At 47.9% G+C, this 21,367-nt stretch overlaps 1 protein-coding gene and 1 pseudogene across 2 annotated transcripts in view; one reads left to right on the top strand and one right to left on the bottom strand.

The window, feature by feature from the left end:
- The window catches only part of WDTC1 (WD and tetratricopeptide repeats 1), a 50,202-nt gene that overhangs the window by 25,791 nt on the left and 3,044 nt on the right, over positions 1-21,367 (top strand). Inside the window, exons 4-15 of the mRNA XM_081088340.1 lie at positions 3,196-3,242; positions 3,675-3,786; positions 7,629-7,816; positions 10,558-10,740; positions 11,555-11,649; positions 12,056-12,171; positions 13,452-13,527; positions 14,154-14,262; positions 15,049-15,222; positions 18,280-18,515; positions 19,985-20,162; positions 21,061-21,253. Coding sequence (XP_080944466.1) covers positions 3,196-3,242; positions 3,675-3,786; positions 7,629-7,816; positions 10,558-10,740; positions 11,555-11,649; positions 12,056-12,171; positions 13,452-13,527; positions 14,154-14,262; positions 15,049-15,222; positions 18,280-18,515; positions 19,985-20,162; positions 21,061-21,253 — 1,707 coding nt within the window. The remainder of the gene's footprint in view (positions 1-3,195; positions 3,243-3,674; positions 3,787-7,628; positions 7,817-10,557; positions 10,741-11,554; positions 11,650-12,055; positions 12,172-13,451; positions 13,528-14,153; positions 14,263-15,048; positions 15,223-18,279; positions 18,516-19,984; positions 20,163-21,060; positions 21,254-21,367) is intronic.
- On the bottom strand, positions 4-339 carry LOC308516583 (ATP synthase subunit f, mitochondrial-like; annotated as a pseudogene). Its single transcript has one exon. The product of its transcript is annotated as an ATP synthase subunit f, mitochondrial-like (transcript).

The following is a 21,367-nucleotide window of genomic DNA, read 5'->3' as shown; positions in this document are numbered from 1 at the left end:
CCACCTTTTATTAGGTGTTACATTACAGTATGAAAGGATTCAGAGGTGCTGGGCAAAGGTCATGGTCAGGAATGTGGAGTCCACACTGGGCCCTCTTCAGTGGTACTTGCGTCGTTGCTCATGTTTTAGTTCCTTATAAGAACAGCAGTAGTTGAAAAACACATAAGCTGCCAGCACCATAGAAACGCCAGCAATGCCCCCTTTCTTCACATTGATGTACTTGTTGTAATACCTGTGGTAACCTTAAGGGGTGAAATCTTGCATCAATCTCCAGCGTGGCAGCTCCCCTATTTTGACTTGCATCAGTCTCTTCTCCTTCAATGGCATGAATGATGCCATCTTGGAGTCCGGGGTGTCCACTCTGTGGAGCCGTGCAAGGACTCTGTGTCTATTCTTTTAAAGGACTTAACAAATAGTTCTTGGCTTGGTGGATTTATTCTCTTGCCTTATTTGTTTTCTTAATATTTTCTTTAAACAAGTTGCAAACATTATATAGCTTACCTTCACAATCTGGCTTAATTGCTTTTGTTTTAATATAATTCAAATGTAAATTCACTAGAAACAAGTCATATCAAACCATGGTAATGGGATATACTTTAGATACAGTGGTCTGAGAAAGCCACTCTGATGAAGTGATGTGTGAAATGAAATTTGAACATTGAGAAGGAGCAGGTAACAAAGATCAGAAGGAAAAGCATGGCCCTAGCCAGTTTTGCCCAGTGGATAGAGCATAGGCCCTTGGACTGAAGGGTCCCATATTCGATTCTCATCAAGGGCACGTACCTCAGTTGCAGGCTTGATCCCAACCCTGGTGTGCGGGAGGCAACCAATCTCTGTGTATCTCTCACATCAATGTTTCTTTCTCTGTCTCTCCCGCTCCCTTCCACTCTCTCTTAAAATCAATGGAAAAATATCCTCAGTGAGTTTCGCCTGTGTTGCACATAGCTAGTTTGCTTCTTTGTATTGATGAGTAGTGATACACTGTATGGATGTACTACATTGTGTTTATCCATTCTCCAGTTGATGACCATTTGGGCTATTTCCAGTTTGGGGCTTTTAAAAATAAATCGTGTATAGATATTCTTAAACCAGATTTTGTATGGATAAATGTTTTCATTTTTCTCAAGTAAATGCCTACAAATGGAATTACTGGGTCACAGGGTAGATAGATACAAGCTTAACTTTATCTGAAACTACCAAACAGTTCTTTGAGGTGATGGTCGCAATGAGTTGTTCAGGGTCAGCTGGGAAGATGTGGCCCCCAGGTCCAAGTAATTGACAGCCAGTTGAAAAAAATGCGAGGGCTGAGGACAGAAATGATTCTGACCTAGAAAGTGTGACCAAAGCTATGGGTGGGGTTGCAACCAAGTGCCACAGGAAAGTGAGAGGCCTCAGGTCAGCAAGTGCTCTTGACAAGTGTGGGCAGAGTAAATGTGTCTGCAATGTTTGTAAGTGCAGAACCTGGAAAGAAGTGAGGTTCAACCCAGATGAGACTCTGTATAGAGCAAAAGGTAAAAGGAAAGGAGAAGGCCAAGGAAAGGCCTTTTTTGACGGATAGGCGGGGAATTAGATTTGTTCATATCTCTTCATTCTTCCCATTAGTCCCACTGACTCATGTGTTCGTTTATGCAGCAGACATGTGCGAAGGACTATAACTGGCCTTGGAGATGCAATGAGTACAATACACAAAAGCCTGCTTCTCAGGGCTCAGTCTGGTGAGGCAAACCACCATGTCAACACAGAGCCATAATACAGTGTGACAGTAGGAGCCCACAGGAAGCGTATGCCTCCCTCCCAAATTCACACAACAGGAAAGGCATCTTCAAGGAAGTGCCTATAAAGTGAAATCTGAAGAATGAGTTGGAGTTTGTTAAGTTAGGATGCTTTGGGCCACAGGTAACAACCCAACTCAAATGGCTTTAAACAGTTATGAATTGATTGGCTTACTTAAGTGGAAGTCCAGGAGTAGACTAGGCATCTAGGTTAGTTGTGCTGGTCACTCTGGCTCCATTTTTCCATGATTCCCTGGGCTGAGCTTTCCTCCTTCAGTTTCACTCTCTGGCTGGCTTCCCTGGTGGTGGCAATTCCAGGTGTCACATCAGTACTCCCATCATCCAGAGGAAGAAGGCATCTCTTTCATAGACTCTCTCCTGAGAATGAGAAAACTCCTTTCCCAGAAGCTCCCAGCAACTGTCCCCCTTGCATCTGATTGGGGTCACAGGGTCATTTCTGAGCCAATTCCTATGCCCAAGTGAATGCCACCTCCAATTTGGCTTAGGCATAAGTTTCTGAACCTATCACTGGAGAGAACAATGGATTTTCCCTTCCTGAAACACATGGTCTAACTTGGACAGGGAGATGATTAGATGAAAATCTAGGTACTGTTAGGAATGAAGGAGGCTGAGGGAACAGAAAGAACAGTATGTAGGAATGCCTAGTGATTTGTTTTCTCCTTTTCCCATGTAAGACTTGTTTCTGCCACCTCATACCTTCTGCTTTTCATGGATTCTGTTTTCTGGTAATTCTAGCTTTGCCATGATTTCTCTCTGTGCATGCTTTCAACCTTAGCATCGGTTAACTGCCTCACTCTCAGTGTTTCTTAATTCAAATCTCCAAGCTCAAGAAACTAGCCCAATGTACCTTACTATACCAGGCTCCTTCTACTAGAAGTTAACGCAGAAGAGCAGGGACTGTGATTTGTACAGTGATCTGCCCCCAGCATCTGAACAGTACCTGGTATGCAGTGAGTGCTCAATAAATTAAATATATGCCAAAAGAATGAAAGATCATCCTTGGGTCAGATGCTTCTCTGGGAAAATTGTCTGTGGTTGAGGGGCTATCCCTCGAAGGGACTGTTGACATGTTCCTTCTAGTGGTAGGAGCAGAAATTTGTTTGGATCTCACTTCTGTTACTGTTATCTGAACTTAAGTTTAATTTTCTGCAAAATGGGACCAATGAAACCTGAACTTTATGACTCAGGGGTGTTCAATGTCAAGTAAAATCATGACAATGAATGTACTTTATATATTGTAAGATCCAGGCAATTTAATTCAGTCCTGGTCACTCACACGCACCTGGAAAACATTGATGATGGGAAGATTAGTTTACCTCTTCAGTTCTACTTTTTGGTGTTGAGTTCCCCAGGAGAACCCCTAACTGACTCTCTTCTTATCCCTTTCTATTTGCTTACCCAGGGTCACTCAGGATGTGTCAACTGTCTGGAGTGGAACGAGAAAGGAGAGTAAGTATGAGCTAGAGCACGGGGGAAGGGGATGCTAAAGAAAGGGAGTGAGGCAGCTGGGAGATCCTTTTCCTAAATCTAAGGAAAAAAATGGACCCAAGTGAAAAGACTGCTGCTCTCTGCTTCCTAGTTTAGTTTAGTCCATCACTGTCAATACACAGTTAAACAATGAAGCCCAGATAGATGGAAGGTTGGATGGCCATCCAAACCCTGTTTTTTTAATAAGTCAATGCAGAGTTTAAGGAATAATGGCAAATTCTCAGGACAAATAGAAGAGAATCAGCCAATGTTTACAAGATAGTCTTAAAATCTGTGACATATACTGTGATTTAAGTTCTGTGTGGCCTAACACCTTATCACCTGGGAATGTGGGATAGGGGAAAATTGCCCACGAACTTGAGGAGAGGTCAGAACCCCTCACTCTGCTTGCAGCTTGCTGGCCTCTGGTTCCGATGACCAGCACACGATTGTGTGGGACCCGCTGCACCACAAGAAGCTGCTCTCCATGCATACGGGACACACTGCAAATATCTTCTCTGTCAAGGTGAGCAGGATAAGCCACAGAGCCAGTGAACACGGCGACTGAGCTCTGCACATGGTTGTGTTTGCATGTGTGTTTCCCATGTCCCCCCTGGGGTCACATACACCTTTGATCTGAGTATCTGATGGTGATTCCTGAAACCCCATCTCTTTTCCATATCCTGCTTCCTCTCTTAGAGCCAAGAGGCCAGCTCTAAATTAATTTATGTTTATGTGAGTGGTGATGGTGAGAGATACGGTTCTGAGCATGAATTTAGATACCAGGAAGACTGTGTGACTCCCTTATCAGCCTTTGGAAGCTATGTGAAGTAGGCAGATCACCTGACCTCTCTGAGCCTGTTTGCTCATCTGTAGCTAAGGAAAATCCCTCAGATTCATGAATAAATGAGTGAATAAATAGTTTAATTTTAAAAAGGAAGTAGCAGTTCACAGGGTTGATGTTACCTGGCACAGGTGGTTTTAACTGTTCTAACTTTCATAGGAAATGGGTCTGTTGCTTTTGTGGTGGAGAGGAGTTGAGCTGAGGAGAGGTGGGAAAGGGCCTTACAGATGCCCTCAGACCTCTGGAGACCTATTATGGGAAGTGGCATGAAACTTGTCCCTTTTGATCCCAGATAACAGACCTAGGACAACAGCTATAAGTCCACAGAAGCAAATGCATACCTGATGAAGGAAAGAATTGTCTAATGCTTAGAGCAATTTGGGAAAGGTAGAATGGGCCCTCTGAGAATGTAGCAAATGTACTAGCACTGAGGTATTCTGCTTGTTGGGAACTTTATCTGCCAGGTTTAACGTTGGAGGAAATGACCTTTAAGAACCTTTCCAGCTCTGAAATTCTGTCATGGATGTATGTGAGAGTGAGGCTGTCCTTTCCCAGTTAATATCAAGAAGAATTACAACATACCTGAAGAAGGCAAATTCAAGAGCTCAAAACCTACTCACTTCCCTAAACCCTGCCTCTTTCCCAAGCTGTGATTCTCATCTCTGGCCCAGGGACCAATCCTAGATGAATTTCTGCTATTTTAGAGATAGAGCAATGCTGATTCACCTCTCTCATGGCAAACAGAGACTGCTTTCTGCCCCTGGAAAGTTTTAGGACCAGTCTGAGTCTGTGGGGTCAGGTCTAGGAAAGGACCTACGTTTTGCATCATAGAGCACAAAATGTTAAGTTCAGAGACCAGAATTTGACAATGGCCTTGATACTCACTAATAGTAAGACTTTGAGCAAGGCAGTTATATTCACAGACCTTCAGCCTCCTCTTCTGTTAAAAAAAAAGAGTGTGGAGAAGGATCCTTCTGTCTTCTGTTAGTAAAACAGTAGATATACTTACAGGAGTGGGCATAGTTGTTCGTATGGAAAACAGTACAATAATTAATAAATAATAATACAAGAATAAACTTCATAGACTCACACCTGTAAACCTACTTTTGCCCACTCCTGTATTTAACCCTCGACTTCCCCCTGGTGGCTGCTGCAGTGTTGACAAGTGTGGCAGTGGGCACAAGTTCTTCCCAAGGGTTCCCCTGTTATTTCTTTTGTGCATGGATTATGTGCTGCCTCTAGACAGGATTAAAGACTACTAGTTGTGCCCTAGCTGGTTTGGCTAAGTGGATAGACTAGAGCATCGGTTTGCGAACTGAAGGGTCCTGGGTTCAATTCCAGTCAAGGGTACATGCCTAGGTTTCAGGCTTGATCCCCAGTTGGGGATGTGCCAGAGGCAGCTGATCAATGCTTCGCTCTCATTATTGATGTTACTATCTCTTTCTTTCTCTCCTGTCCTCTCTGAAATCAATAAAAATATATATTTTTGAAAAACTACTAGTTGTCCCTAAAAATTATTAAATTCCATCTATTTCATCTAGCTCTTATTCTAGTGAGCCATTAGAGTAGTATGTGTGGGAAGAGTGAATTGTTGCTTTTGCATGAACATTTAAGTCAAGTGCAGCGGTTCTCAACCTGTGGGTCGCAACCCCTTTGGCGGTTGAACAACCCTTTCACAGGGGTCGCCTAACACCATCCTGCATATCAGATATTTACATTACGATTCATAATAGTAGCAACATTACAGTTATGAAGTAGCAACGAAAATAATTTTATGGTTGGGTCACAACATGAAGAACTGTATTTAAAGGGCCAGAAGGTTGAGAACCACTGGTCAAGTGGTTTAGTTGTTTGAATGCAGAGTGCTGCCCCCCCCTCCCCCACCCCAACACCATTCAGCCTCGTGGGTTTTGAGAAACTTCAATTCAGAAAAAAAGATAATCCAATCTTTTGAACTCAAGAAAGAAGAGAAGAACTCAACACCACATCCAAATATTTCTTTTCCTCAACACTGGTGATAGGACAGCATACTTTTTTTTAAAACAATATTTTTATTGATTTCAGAGAGGAAGGTCGAGGGAGAGAGAGATAGAAACATCAATGATAAGAGAAAGTCATTGATTAGCTGCATCCTGAAGACCCCAAACTGGGGATCAAGCCCGTAACACCGGCATATGCCCTGACTGGGAATTGAACTATGACCTCCTGGTTCATAGGTCGACGCTCAACCACTGAGCCATGCCAGTTGGGCAGGACAGCATACTTTTTAAAAATTATTATTCAGACCTGGCCAATATGGCTCAGTTGGTTGGAGTGTCGTCCCGTACACTGAAAGGTCTCGGGGTTCGATTCCAGGTCAGGGCACATATCTAGGTTGTGGGTTTAATCCCTAGTCAGGGCACACATGGGAGGCAACCAACCCATATTTCTCTCTCATGTTGATGTTTCTCTCTCAACTTTCCTCTCTGCCTCTCTCCAAAATCAACAAGTATACCCTCAGGTGAAGATTGTTTTAGAAATTATTATTATACAAATTATGTGGCTGTTTTGTTATTATTATGTCTAGTATTGTTTTCAAGCTCATCAGAATGGTGGGGGTTCTCTTTTTTTTTTTTAAGAGAGCAGAAGGGAGAGAGAGAAGCATCAATCAGTTGCCACCCTATCGGGGATCAAAACCACAACCAGGGTATGTGCCCGGACCAGGAATTGAACCCACCACCTTTCGGGGGAAGGGGTGATGCTCCAACCAACTGAACCACGCTGGCCAGGGCTCTTGCTGCAATGAGATGTATTCTCCTGGTGCTCAGCCCTTTCCCAAGGTCTGGCATTTGAGCCGTTTCTAGCATTTGTCATTATAATGAGTTCCATTCTGAGCATTTCTGCATAGGTCTCTTTTTCCTTTTGGAATCATTTCTCAAAACTAGGATTTTGGAACAAAAGATAGAAATAGTTTTTATCTTTCCTACCTATTGCCAGATTGTTCTCCAGAAATACTAGAACCAATTTTAAACACGCACTCCCTTAAAACACTGGAAGTCCTTTTCATTTTAAGACTAGTTTATTACTTAACCCGCAGGCTATTCAATAGCGGTCATGAGGCTGTATGGCATATGGGAGTCAGACAGTCCTGCTGAATGTTTGCCAAACCTCAGTTTTTAATGGGGTTATTTTATTTTAACTATCAGTAAGATAAAGTACCTGCCCTGTTGTCTAGCACATGGTGGTAACAGCTATGATTATCATGGACTCAGCGCTTACCTGTGGAAGAATCAGGAAAATGTTTCCTTGGGTAGTCTAGTCAGGACTAGGATGACTCTGGCAAAGTAAAGGTGCAGCCCCGATTTTGACCTTTAGGCTTGAGGACGGATGTTCGAGGTCCACAGTTTTCCTGGTGGGTTGTCTCGGATGGGCTCATTTTCTTACCTGATATGGAGAAAGAGGGCACTAACATGCAGGCCAGTCTCCTCCTATGGCCAGCCCTACCTCCACCACCTGCAATCTCTTCTTCCATCTCTCCGGAGCAGTTCCTGCCTCACGCTGGGGACCGCATCTTGATCACGGGGGCAGCCGACTCCAAGGTGCATGTCCATGACCTGACAGTAAAGGAGACGATCCACATGTTTGGAGACCACACAAACCGGGTGAAGCGCATCGCCACGGCTCCCATGTGGCCCAACACATTCTGGAGTGCTGCTGAGGATGGGCTTATCCGGTAAGGGCCTGAGGCGTTTACCTGTGCCTCTCTCTGCATGTTGGCTCCTCCCTCCCACCTGTCCATATCACTTTCTTCCACAGGCCTGGCTCCTTCCCTCCAGCAGAGTTCCAGCCTCATTAGTCTGCCCAGAGCTGTTTGTGGACAAACTCAGCTGGGAACATTTGCTTCCCCTACTCTCACCTTCCCACTCTCTTCCCTCTCCTGCACTATATCCAGGCCTGCCGGCCTCCCACCACCTAGATGCAATGTCTGCCTCCTCTGGGCTTTCACGCTGCTGTTCCCTCTAGCTGGTATTCTCTGTACCCAGCTCTATGACTCTCTTACCCTAAGGAGATATGCTTAAGAGTCACCTTCTCGCCAAAACCGGTTTGGCTCAGTGGATGGAGCGTCGGCCTGTGGACTGAGGGGTCCCGGGTTCGATTCCGGTCGGGGGCATGTACCTGGGTTGCGGGCATGTCCCCAGTGGGGGATGTGCAGGAGGCGGCTGGTCGATGTTTCTCTCTCGTCGATGTTTCTAACTCTCTATCTCTCTCCCTTCCTCTCTGTAAAAAATCAATAAAATACATTTAAAAAAAAAAAAAAAAGAGTCACCTTCTCAGAAGCACCTTCTCTGACCACCCTAAAGCAAACCCCTCCCCTGTTATTCTTTGTCTCAGTCCCCTATTGTAGCCTCTGTAACTCTAGTCTGCTGGATTATTTTATTTACTTGTTGGTTTACTATTTTTTGTCTGTATCCCTTACTGAATAGTAAACTCTCTCAGAGCAGCTCCATATCTGTCTTATCTTAGGTTGTGTTCGTTGAGCCCAGCACAGTGCCTGGCACATAGAGACACTTGATACATTTCTCTTGAACAACTGGTCAGTGGGCAGATGCCTATAAGGGGGAGAGTCACCCAGAAATGACAAAGTGGACTGTCCCTTTTACCAGTGGCCAGTATTGTCACACCTTTGCCTCTACTTCCCTTCATCCTAAAATGGTCTCATTGTCCTTCTTTAACTCCTCTCTTCAGATATGACCTTAGAACTTTTTCCTTATCTCCCCAACCAGCCTTAACTGCCTCCCTTAAAACTCTGTAGGACCGTGTGCCCTTTCCGCTGTTATAAAGAAGAGGTAGCTAAGTCATATATAAACTGTAACACAGCAATTAGAAGCAGGGCACTGAAGTCACACAGACCTAGGGTCAAGTCCTGCCTCTGTCACTCAGTGTTTGACTGGGGCAAGTCACTTCACCACTGAACCTGAGTTTCCTCATCTATAAAATGGGAATCACCACAGTATCTCCCTTGTTGGCCTGAGCATTGAAATTGAGATAGTGCCAGTAAAACCTTAGCATAGTTTGGTAAGTCCTCACTTAATGTCATTTATAGATTCTGTGACTTTAAGTGAAATGACATATAAGGAAACCAATTTTACCATAGCCTCGTTGATATAAACAAGAGTTAAGTTCCCACGAATCTTATCAACATTATAATGAAACAACATTGAAGGACAAAAAGCAACAAAACGATATTTGAGGACCTGCCGTACTTAAGACAGAAAGCACTTGTTTAGTGGTGAATACAGCTCTACATTGCACTTGCTGACCTTGACTGACCAGACTGTGTCAGACAACAGGTAGAAGCTGAGCATCAAGGATCTTGTGTAGGAGCCTCAGCTCTTTGGCACAGGCACAGTCAGGGAAGGTGTCCCAGCAGAAGGTAAACATAAACTGGCCTCCCAGAATAGCAGGGATTTGGATGGGCAAGGTAAAGCAGAGTGGTTCCCAGCTTGAGCAAAGTTTGTGAAGGCAGGGGTAAACGTGGCTTGTACAGGGTAGAGAGTACTGTAGTGTAATTGACCCGTTTAGAAAACTGAAGAACAAGGTTGGAGAGGGATGTGAAATCAGATCTTGAAAAGCAGACTGAAAGTTTGGAAAATGTAAGCTAAAAGTACATTCATGCTGAAAATATTGAGGAATCACTGCAGTTTTGAGCTGGAGAGTTAGCTTAGAAAGGTAAGGCAAACAGTGATGAGGTCATTGCATGTGCCTGTGTAGTGGCAGCAGAACAGCTCCCCGGGTTGCAATGAGGGGTGTGTATTGCTGCCAGGTAGATGTTTGTCATGACCTTTGCCACCTACCTGGATGAGACTCTTGGGCTTCTGTTGGCATTTGGCGTTTCTAGGTAGCTCTTAGATGATCTCCACATTCTCTTTTTTGCCACCTCCATACTTCTTTTGTTTCCTACTAGATTTACAATAAGAATTAGAAGTAAGGAGCAGAGCAGTCTGAGGAAGCTATCCCAGCTCTACATTTAGTAGCAGTATTGTCCCAGGCAGGTTATTTAACTGCTTTGAACATCAGTGTTCTAATGGTACCAAGGGATGGTGTGAGGTTTTAATTAGGTAATACATGTGCAACACTGAGGGACAATACTGGACACAAAGCAATTTCTCACTAAGTGTTAGTAATCAGTAGTAATAGGACTTAGCAATAATACGGACATGTTTTTGGGTTTTGTTTTGTTTTTTAAGGTACAGTAGTGTTTACCTTGAGTTATGTTAGAATAAAGCACTGATAGAAGACTGCTACAGGGCCTGGCACACAAGGGGCACTGAAGAAATGAGAGTGGTTTTTGACATTCTTACAAACTGGTCCAGAGCCCCTCCCACTCACCTTGCATAACCAGGCCTTGGCTTCTTCTCTGCCTTTAACACAGGGACCCAGGCCCCAGTCCCCTAACTCTGTCCTCTCTCACAGACAGTATGACCTTCGGGAGAACAGCAAACACTCGGAAGTGCTGATTGACCTGACAGAGTACTGTGGCCAGCTGGTGGAGGCCAAGTGCCTCACTGTCAACCCCCAGGACAACAACTGTCTGGCGGTCGGGGCCAGTGGGCCCTTTGTGAGGCTCTACGATATTCGCATGATCCATAACCACAGGTATGAACAGCTCAGCCTCCTGTGGGCAAGTCCCTGCTGCCTCTTTCCCTCATTGCCATGCCGTCTTCTTTTGGAGGTGGGTTTTTTAATTTTTGTGATTTAAAAAAAATTTTCTTCCCTTCTTATTGAATTTATTGGGGTGAAACTGGCTAACAAAATTATACAGGTTAATTTGTGTGATTTTTTTTAAACTTTAATTTATGCTTGTTTTGGAAATATGAAAAGTATAATTTAAAAATTCCCCATAATCCATCACCTGAAAGAAATCACTATGTATAATACTTGCTGCTTGTTCTTTTACTATGACTGTTTGTATAGAGTTATAACCTTATATGTGCGTTGCTTTCATGTATATGTAAGTTCATTTTGTTTTTTGTTTTGTTTTTTTCAAAAACAAAGGTAGGATATACTAGAACCTCCACCGAAGTCCCAGACCTGAGCGGCTTTGCCAGCCTGGGTTTTATGGACTCTTGGGAGAGGTGCAGGAACGTGTGGCTGCTTTACTTTGATTCACGGGTTTGGGCGACTTCTGTTGCTCCTCACATGCTGCATGGCTTGGATTAGGCCTTGAGCTCTAGCTCATCTGTAAAATGAGGATAATGGGGTGGTCATGAGGACCAAGACAGTTGGCAGGATCTATTTGTTAAGCACTGTAATGTATGTGTCCACAGCCGTTTAGTTGGTGGACATACAGGAGAAAGGTACTTTCTGTTTCTCTCAGGGATACAAACTTGGGTTTTCCTCTAGGAATGTGGTCTAATCTAGCCAGGGTAGTGCTAGGCATGGTAACCTATGTGGTTTTCCTTTCCACCAGAAAGAGCATGAAGCAGAGCCCTTCTGCAGGCGTGCACACTTTCTGTGACCGGCAGAAGCCCCTTCCGGATGGTGCAGCCCAGTATTACGTAGCAGGTAGGTCTCAGCCCAGTTCTGGCCCCAAACTCTTGGCTGGGTGCTGGCTCACTCTGAGGCGTGCAGGCAGGTGGTGTGGCACAGTGGTCAAGAGCAAAAGTTTGAGAGTTCAACATACTTGGGCTTTAATTCTGACTGCCATTAACCAGCCATCATATGACCTTTGGCAAATTATTGACCCTTCATGGATCTTAATTTCTTTTCTATAAAATAGGGTTGTAATGACCAAATGATAGAAAGCACATAAAGTAGCCCAGCCCATATGGTAAGGGCTTAACACTTGTTGCGGTTTTTATGATGAAGATGATTGCTATCATCATTGATACGGCTGATTTCACACAACTCTCTGACCCCTTTTTGGGGTCCTGGGAGCCTCACACTAGAATGACTGGACTATTCCCTGCAGGTCATCTGCCAGTGAAGCTGCCTGACTACAACAACCGTCTGAGAGTGCTGGTTGCCACCTATGTGACCTTCAGCCCCAGTGGCACAGAGCTGCTGGTCAACATGGGAGGGGAGCAGGTATGTACGACTGACCAAGTTGGCTCTGCCCCAGCACCACCCCATACCCAGCAGCCAGGGCTGTGTACCTCACGTCCGTGATGCAGACAAGAAACCTTATTGTAAATGCCATTATAGTGAAGTGTGGGAATGACATAGTATCATTGGAATTCCCAGACAGGTGCCCTAGCCTGGTCTTTTTTATTTGAGCATAAGTTTTAGAACTGACAGACCTATCTTGAAATGCTGACCTTCTGTTTACTAGCTGTGTACTGTGACTTGGAACAAGTCTCTTTTTTCTGAGCCTTGGTTTCCTCATCTACTGTTTTTCCAGGAGGAGATCTTGGGGTTCACACATGCAGCCAGGCTCTGGTTTAGGGCCAGCTTTGGGAAGTGTTCTTTGATAATGGCAGGTTGCTAAACCTTTTGTTTCCATGTTCTCAGTCAGGATATTTATTAAGCCTGGCATAAATTCATTTATTTTACAAATACTGAACACATTCTGGGACTAGCGTTATCATAAATATGAGGGAGACAAATGCAAATATAATCCATCCCAGGCTAACAGAGGAGACACAGCAAGTGAAACAATTGATGACATTACAAGGTAAGGTATGATTTTGTACAGAAGAAGTGGGGTGGAGAATAAGTAGTGCCCGAGTTCAGAATAGAACTCTGGCTTCAGATTGCTGAGCCATCATCTGGCCTAAAGGTAACATAAGGATGAGTGGAGAGGCAGTCTAGCAGAGTGGTTAAGAGCTTGGTTTTGGGTCCTGGCTGTGTCACATGCTGCTTTTATGGCCCTGGATAAAGTAAACTCTGAGTGTACATTTCTTCATATATAAAGGGGATGATGATAATTGTACCTCTTCCTGGGAGGGTTTCTAGGACAAAATCAGGTGTCATATAAAACAACTAAAGTTCCTGGAGCAAAGAAGGGGAAGTCAATAAATGTTAAGTAATAATAGACAATATTTACTGAGGGAAGTAACTAGCAGTGTTATTTTAGGGAAATTGCTTCTCTTTTCAGGCTTCAGTTTTCCCATCTGTAAAACGAGACATTTCACTTTGTGACCTCTGAGGACCTTTTCAACTTAAACATGTGATTCTAACTAATGACAATATTTCCAGCAGGAACTAGGAAGACTTTCCTGACTAAGGGTTGCTCCATAGAAACCCCGTCCAGCCTGGCTCAGTGGTTCCCTGCTCAACACTCACTGTGTTCCTGAGAGGCACCCGGGCCTGGCTCAGCCACATGCTTACCTCACAGCCTCCATTTCTTCTTGACCCCTCCCCTCTAGGTCTATTTGTTTGACCTGACTTACAAGCAGCGGCCATACACGTTCCTCTTGCCTAGAAAATGCCACTCCTCAGGGGGTAAGTTCTCCCTTGGGGTGTCCTTTAGAGTACCTGCTGGGGAGCTTGAGTGTGTGCCACCTCTGCTAAGAAACCTTCCCCTTACCTTGGGCTGTGGCTGCGATCCTGCAAAGGAGTAGATTTTCTGAAATACACTACCTGTACAGTAAAAAAGAAGATAACAATCGGTCGCAGAAATCTGTCAAAAGGGATTTGTGCCACAGCCCTTCCACTTCCCTCTGAAAAAACAAGTTCTTTCCATGGTTGGCTCTTGAGGACCTGATATAGTTTCCCTTCCCTTATTGTCCTAGATCAGTCTCCTCATTGATTTCTTACTGGAGCCTAAAGTTTATTTAGACACGTCTGCACCCCCAACTCCTGCTTCCATCCCCAACCCCAGCTAAGGGTAATGCCAAGTTGAAGCTGTGTCCCTCTTCAGCCAGCAGAGGGCGCACATGGTTGTTGTTTTTTTAATGCTCTTGCCTGCCGCTCTGCAAAAACTTGCTTTCTGGGAATAGATCTTACCCTGGCAGGATGGCCTCACAATGAAACCAACAGACCCTGTGATGGAAGCTGGAGGGCTGCCAAGGAGATATGAGGACCTCTTCCTGAGTTGTTGCTATTCCTTTCTCCCCATCCCCTGCCAGAAGTTCAGAATGGCAAGATGTCCACCAATGGTGTGTCCAACGGCGTGTCCAATGGCCTGCACCTTCACAGCAATGGCTTCCGGCTGCCAGAGAGTAGGGGACATGTGAGGTGAGGCCAGCTCACTTGTCCAATCCTCCCAGCCCCAATAACATCTATAGCCTAGAGGGAGGAGTATGTCTTATAACCCTTCCTCCTGACCCCCACCCAGGCACATACTCCAGAGTCAGAGGACTGGGGCAAATAATTTTCTGGAGGGTGATTAATGGTCCCAGTGCCACTCATACCTGGTAGGACTCCAGTCATGCTCAGACTGAAACGCTGGTCTCTTGGACCAGAAGCTGTAGTCAGGGGACCCAGAAGCTAAGTGCCTCGTTTCACTGAGTTCCTTCCTAAAGGGCCCCACACAGATGGGCCTCTCCTATTATATTTTTCTCCATCCCATAGCATCTTCTGACCTTGGTTCTCTGTCAGGTCCTGTGCTGGGCTTCGGATACGGAGGTTTTCAAGTCCTCTAGCCCTTGAGAGAAACAGAATTCTTTCTAGAGAGATCCATGGGAGGGACTTGGGTGGTCACAGGGTTCAGCTCAGTGTAGAGACAGGTGGGGTCAGCTACTATCATGCCCAGGAGTTCGGTTAAAAATTGCCTTAAACCTGTCTCGGACCGCTTCATTTATGCCTCAGTTGTTTGTTTACTGGCTCAGAGTATCTGGAATTGTACCCATTACCTGTCACAGTAACTCAGGCCAAGGATAGGAGTGGTCCCCTCTTCTAGATGATAGTGCACATCCCAAAGGCCAAAAAAGCCTGGGTGACCCTCAGACAGGGCTACAGACTTCCTGAGGGTCTGCTCTGATCTTCTTTGACTGGCCTGACTTGGCTCTGCCTCCTCCATAGTCCCCAGGTAGAGCTGCCCCCATACCTGGAGCGTGTGAAACAGCAAGCCAATGAGGCTTTCGCCTGCCAGCAGTGGACCCAGGCCATTCAGCTTTACAGCAAGGCTGTGCAGAGGGCCCCTCACAATGCCATGCTCTATGGGAACCGAGCTGCTGCCTACATGAAGCGCAAGTGGTGAGTGGGTCTGGGCCAGGGCAAGGGACGAAGGCAATGGGCCTGATAGAGCCCTGGGTGGTGGTAGTGGCATCCCGCAGCCTCTTAAGGCTTCTTGGGCCCAGGCCTCTCCTCCCCTTGGCTAGGCTGGGGGTGGGCAGACACCCGACCCGTTAGTCAGTGTGTCTCAAGCACCAGGGAAGCTCACAGTTAAGTGGAATATGCACACAAGTAGCTTCAATGTGGTGCTTTGTTATGAAGTGCTGTGGTCACAGGGAAGTAGGAACTGAGAGAATGGTTAGTCCCAGCTGTTGGAGAGTTGGGCCTGGAGTTAGACTTTGAAGGAGCAGCTGAATCTTGCTAGATGGAAATGAGGTGTTTGGTGAATTCAGTTAATATTTGTCTAAAATGATTCTGCCACTCCTTGACCTTGGGGAATGCTTTCCTGGCTCTTAAACCCTTTGGACCAAGCACAAACAAGATCCCAGATATCTGAAGCTGGCTGTGGGTCATGTTGGGTTGTAGTGGCCAGTGATAAAGGAGTAAGTCCCTATCTTAAAGTACCCTTTTATCTTTGGGGATCCTCAGGGCCCCCAGCCCTTTCTGCCTGCAGCACCAGCAGGCAAGCAGACAGGCAGACCCCATCCCCCAGCCAGGGCCAGGACTAGAGATGGATAGAGCTGGGCCCACAGCCATTTCTGCTCCGTCTGGCATCCGTCGGCTCTGCCCAGACAGACAGGCCAGCTGGTGTGCCATCGTCTGGCTGCAACTAGGCAGGCCAGAGAGGGAAGCTTAAGAAACCCACCCAAGTCAGCAGGATGGTGGGTGGGGGTTTGGGAAGGTGCTACCCCACAGGCCTTAGCTTAGGCATCAGGAGCTTGCCAGGGCTCAGATGGCAGCCAAATCCAGGCGATGACTGTTCGAGAGCCATCCTGAGGTGTTTCACCACACTGTCCCAGCAGTTTGGTGGGTCCTCATCCAGGCTCTAGCCTGAGAGCTGTTTCACTCCTGCATTCTTGCTAAGAGAGGCTGATAAATTCCCAACCCATGGGTGCCCTCAACATGTTCTCTGAGCTCCTACCAGGCACTAGGTACTAGGGACACAAAGTTGCCACTTTAAGTTCTTGTGCTCCGGAGTGCCCAGCCTCTGGACAGGGAACAAAGACAGGGACATGGTCTGTCATCAGAGAGGCAGAAAGCAGTAGGTCTTTTTGAATGGTCTGACCATTCAAAAAAAAGTTGGGTCGCTTTAGTTCGGCATCAATCAGGAAAGCATCGGGAAGATGTGGTGCTGAATGGGCTTTAAGGGTGGGCAGGCTTAGACAAGGAGATGAAAAGGAGGAGGGGACTGTGGGGGAAGGACATTCCCAGGGAGATGAAATGGTATGAACAAAGGCTTGGGGGTGGGGGACTGACTGAAGAGCTTATTTGCAGAACAACAAATCCATTTGGCTGGAGCAGAGGGTTCGGGAAGGGACTGGCAGGAGATGAGTCTGTGAGGTAGCCTGGGGCTGGCCTGGGAAGGACTTGGAATGCAGGGCAGTGGCTGTGTTTTGGCCTCAATTCAGTGGATGATGGGCAGCTACTGAAGAGATTTGAGCAGAAGAGGGATGTGCTGAGGGCTGTCCTTTCAGGGAGATTGATCTGGCAGTTCGTCTGGATGGGTGAGCCCTGGGGCCAGGCTGCGCGCTCCTCATTCTCTCTCACATGCCTGCCAGTGACCCCTAGAATGTCACATTCTGTCCAGGGCAGGCTCCCCAGGGCTGCCATCTGCTCCTGGATGCAGTGGGAGCTGTCGCCCTCTGGCTCCTGGCTGGTCTCTGGCTGGCTCTCCCCAGGAGCTCTGAGGGGCACCTTGCAGGCGGTAATTGGTTTCTAAGCAGCGCCGGCTCCCTCATCACAGGCACTGGTTCTGACACTGGCCACGCCATGGAAGCACTCGGTCTCCTTCCTGCCCCACACTGGCTGGGCTGCTTGTTCTTGGTCTGAGCATGGCTCCTGCAAAGGATGGATGCTCCCCTGAGTGCTGTAGGAGAGAAGGGTCAGGAGGACGTTCCCATGTCGGGCCTGCTTTGGCCCTGTGCACGAGGCTTGTGAGCTGAGCCTCGGTGGAGGAGCCACCAGCTCTGGGAGTGCTGCTTGGCATAGCTGAGTCTTAAGCCCAGAAGGGAATAAAATAGCTCCCAAAGGAGAAGTGGCTCCTGTGATCCATCTGGCTCTCCAGATGAGAGGTGGGAACCGTCTATGGGTGTTGGGGAGTGTGTATCTTATATTCTGGCACAGGGTGGGAGGAGGGGCTTCTCCTTTGACCCCGCCCCTCTCACTCCTCCACAAAGAAACGTTTCCACTTCCCTTCACCCGTGCTTCAAGAGGTTGGAGAAGTGAGTGGTGACGATTTGGAGCTCCTGGTGTGAATGCCGCCAGCCCTCCCCACCCCACCCACCACCACCACCATTAGCTTCCAGAAAGCTGACGCTGCCAGTCTGTCAGGCCCCATCCTCCAGCCCTAGGAGGTAGAGGCCACAGCTGCTGTGGATCAGTCAGCCAGGACAGAGGGGGTCTGGCGGAGGGCTTACTGCCTGCTGGTCAGACCCTAAGTCTCCCGCCTGGCACTTCTGGCTTCCCCAGACCCCAGAAGTGTCCTTGAGGGCTCCCTGCCTTGGACATGGCTTTGAAGGCCAGTCAGGGAGATTTGAGGAGGTGCATGGAGGAAGAGGAAAGGAGGGCTTGGGGAGCCTGAGATGGGCAAGATGCCAGGCCTTCTGCTGCAGAGCTGCGGGTGCCTGAGGTGAACGGGTACGCAGGTGCATGCTATGTCCAGCAGAGGGCAGCCTGACACTGGCTTTTGCCATACACTCACCTCCCACCCCACCCCCAAGACCTCAGGGTTCCTGGCTTGCCTGCCTCCTTAACATACTTGGTCTTCTGGGCTGAGCCAAGACTCTCTTCATGCCCAAGTAGCCTTGCTCTGAGATCTGTCAGAGATGGGCTGGGGTGGTCACAGAAAGTGGGGACTGAGTGAGGATGATTCTTTGCTTGCCATGTGGCCCCACCTCCAAGCCACACTCTTTTATCCAGGGATGGTGACCACTACGATGCTCTGAGAGACTGTCTCAAGGCCATCTCCCTAAACCCATGCCATCTGAAGGCACACTTCCGCCTGGCCCGCTGCCTCTTTGAGCTCAAGTATGTGGCTGAGGCCCTGGAGTGCCTGGACGACTTCAAAGGAAAGTTCCCGGAGCAGGCCCACAGCAGCGCTTGTGATGCCTTGGGCCGTGACATTACGGCCGCCCTCTTCTCCAAAAACGACGGTGGTGAGTGGGCACCCAGGAGGGGCCGGCACTCTTTCTATTTGAGGTGCTGCATGACATTCTGGAGAGAACCTGGTTCTGGGGTTAGAGAGGCCTGGGTTCAGATGCTGATTCAGAAACCATGTGACCTTGAGACACTCACTTGGTCTCTTTGAGACTCAATTTCCTGATCTGAAAATGAGGAAGGAAGCACTTCCCATTCAGGTTCTATGAGGATTAGCAATAGCCTACCTGGGGTAGTGCCTGGGACCCGGGATAAGAGTAGGCCGAGCCCGGTCAGGACGTGTGGGTTGCAGGACACTCTCACACCCTCACAGACAGGGCTTTGGGCATCTGAGTGAGGGGCAGCTGCCAGGGTTGTGCTTGTTCCCACTGGCACACTTGCAACAGAGACAGCAGCAGAGGACAGTGGAAATGCCTTGGCTGCAGGGTGCGGAGCCTCGGGTTCCAATCTCAGCTCTGCCATGTGGTGACCATGTGACCTTGGGCAAAGCACAGCCTCTGAACCTGCTGCCTTACGTGCACAGAGAGCACTGAAGCCCTGCTCAGCTCACCCCACTAGCTGTGGAGAGCAAGCTGGGTGATTGTAGTGTGGTCTATAAACATGAAAGGTGAGCTCACTGGAGGCAGACATGGACTCGACCTCTCTCCTTTGCAATTTATTAGTCATGCCAGTGATTCATTTGTTTGAAGTTATCAAGCATTTACCATGTACCAGGCACTGTGCTATGTCCTGGGAATACAGCTGTGAACAAGTCAGATGGGATTTCTGCATCCATGGAGCTTATAGCCCAGGGATGGAACCAAGGGATGAAGGAGAAACTAAGAGTGGGATGAGTGCCATGGGGCCTGATATGGCATAGGTGTATGAGGGAGGGCTTGGCGGCAGTCTGGGGTTCTTGAGGGAGAAACATTTAAGCTGAGATCTCAAGGGTGAGAAGGAAGAGTTAACTAGATACAAAGTGTAGCTATGGGAGATGAATAGTTCCTGGCATAGGGACCAGCACATGCAAAGGCCCTGAAGCAGGCAGGGACAAGGCACTTTTAAGGCACTGAGAACATTGGTGTGGCTTTACCCAAGGCCCTTAATCCATCAGAGCCTCAGTTGGGATCCATGATAGCTTGTCTTCTAGAAAGGAAGGGCTTGGACCTCACTGCCTTCAGAACTACGGATCTGTTTAGAAAAATCATCCCTTCAAGCTTTCTTGGTAGTGCTTCACCCACCCCTCCCTGCCTCTCACCTCCACAGAAACACCTTGCGCCTGTGCATCCTTGGGGCATCAGAGGTCTCGTTTTTAATATCAAGGACTGGGTCCAAAGAAGCTTCTCTCCCACGATCGTTCCCAGTTTTCTAGGGTAGGGGTAGAGGGCGGTAGTCTACATTGCAAGTACTTGGGCTGAAAACAGGATTAAGGGAGGGGGAAGATGAGAGAGGGACTGGACCCTCACCTTTCCTTGCTCTCTGCCCCCAGAGGAGAAGAAGGGAGCTGGTGGTGGCGGTGGCCCAGTCCGCCTCCGCAGCACCAGCCGCAAGGACTCCATCTCAGAAGATGAGATGGTGCTGCGGGAACGAAGCTACGACTACCAGTTCCGCTATTGTGGCCACTGCAACACCACCACGGATATCAAGGAGGCCAATTTCTTTGGCAGGTCTGAGGCCTTGAAGAGGAGCAGGGCACAGCCTGATCGGGCAGTAGGAGGTTGGGGGGCGTGAGGGTATACTTCCTCTAGAAAAGTCTCAAATCCCAGCTCTGCCTCTGTACCCTGGGGCAAATGGCTTCACCTCTGTGGGCCTCAGTTTCTTTATATGTAAAATAAAACCCTAACCCCCACTCATGGAGCCACAGTGAGGAGGACTGATGAGGTAATTCATAAGAGCATCCAATGCAGTAGCTGCACTGTTCCTCCGTCTCCCACCTCCTCCTCCTTCTGCCTCCATGTGCGGAGCTTGGTTTCTTTAATCTGGGTGTTTGGAGCCTCCTTCTGCTGGAGGTCTGAGGCAAGGGCCTTCAGAGGCTGGTAGTCTTGGCACACCTATCATGGTCAGAGCCGTGCCCCAGGTACTGAGGGACAGCTTGCCCACACACCATCACTCCACCCCTCCTTTGTAAATGTTGCACTTTCTTTGGTAGGTAAGACACAGGAACATGGATAGAGAATCTCCACCAAGATCCCCCTAACTGTCCACAGTGTGTAGAATGTGGAGTCTCAATCCAGGAAGGCAGGACCACTGAAGGAAGGCTTAGGGTGTTCCGAGACACACGACCCGATCCTGGCCCCCAAGGAGCTTAGGGTGTAGTTTGGGGTAGTAACTTGGAGGGACCCAGGCATTCCCTGGCTCTGAGTTAAGAGAACACTTACACAGATACTGGAGCTCTGCAGTATGGGGAGGACTACCATGTACTGAGTCAAGTGAAGACCTTGGAGTTTGGGGGCTGAGCAGATACAGAATTCCCTAGTCCCCTTGCCCTAAGCCACACAGCCTCTCCTTGAGGCTGTAGGGCAGTACCCCACCTGACCTCCCTGCCCTTTGCCACCCCCCCGCCAGCAACGCTCAGTACATCGTCAGTGGCTCTGACGATGGCTCCTTCTTCATCTGGGAAAAGGAGACCACCAACCTAGTCCGCGTGCTCCAGGGGGACGAGTCCATTGTCAACTGCCTGCAGCCGCACCCCAGCTACTGCTTTCTGGCCACCAGTGGCATCGACCCTGTTGTACGGCTGTGGAATCCCCGGCCAGAGGTGAGGGTGTAGACAAGGTGGCCGAAGCCAGGCAGGGTGGAGGGTAGGGAGGGACCCTGTGCAGGGCCTCCGGCTGAGCCTGTGAGGGTTGCAAAGGGAAATGGGTCACACGGA

Source organism: Myotis nattereri (assembly GCF_964212035.1).
Source record: "Myotis nattereri genome assembly, chromosome: 3".
In the NCBI taxonomy this organism is placed as follows: Eukaryota; Metazoa; Chordata; class Mammalia; order Chiroptera; family Vespertilionidae; genus Myotis; species Myotis nattereri.
This window is presented reverse-complemented; position numbering and strand designations above follow the sequence as displayed.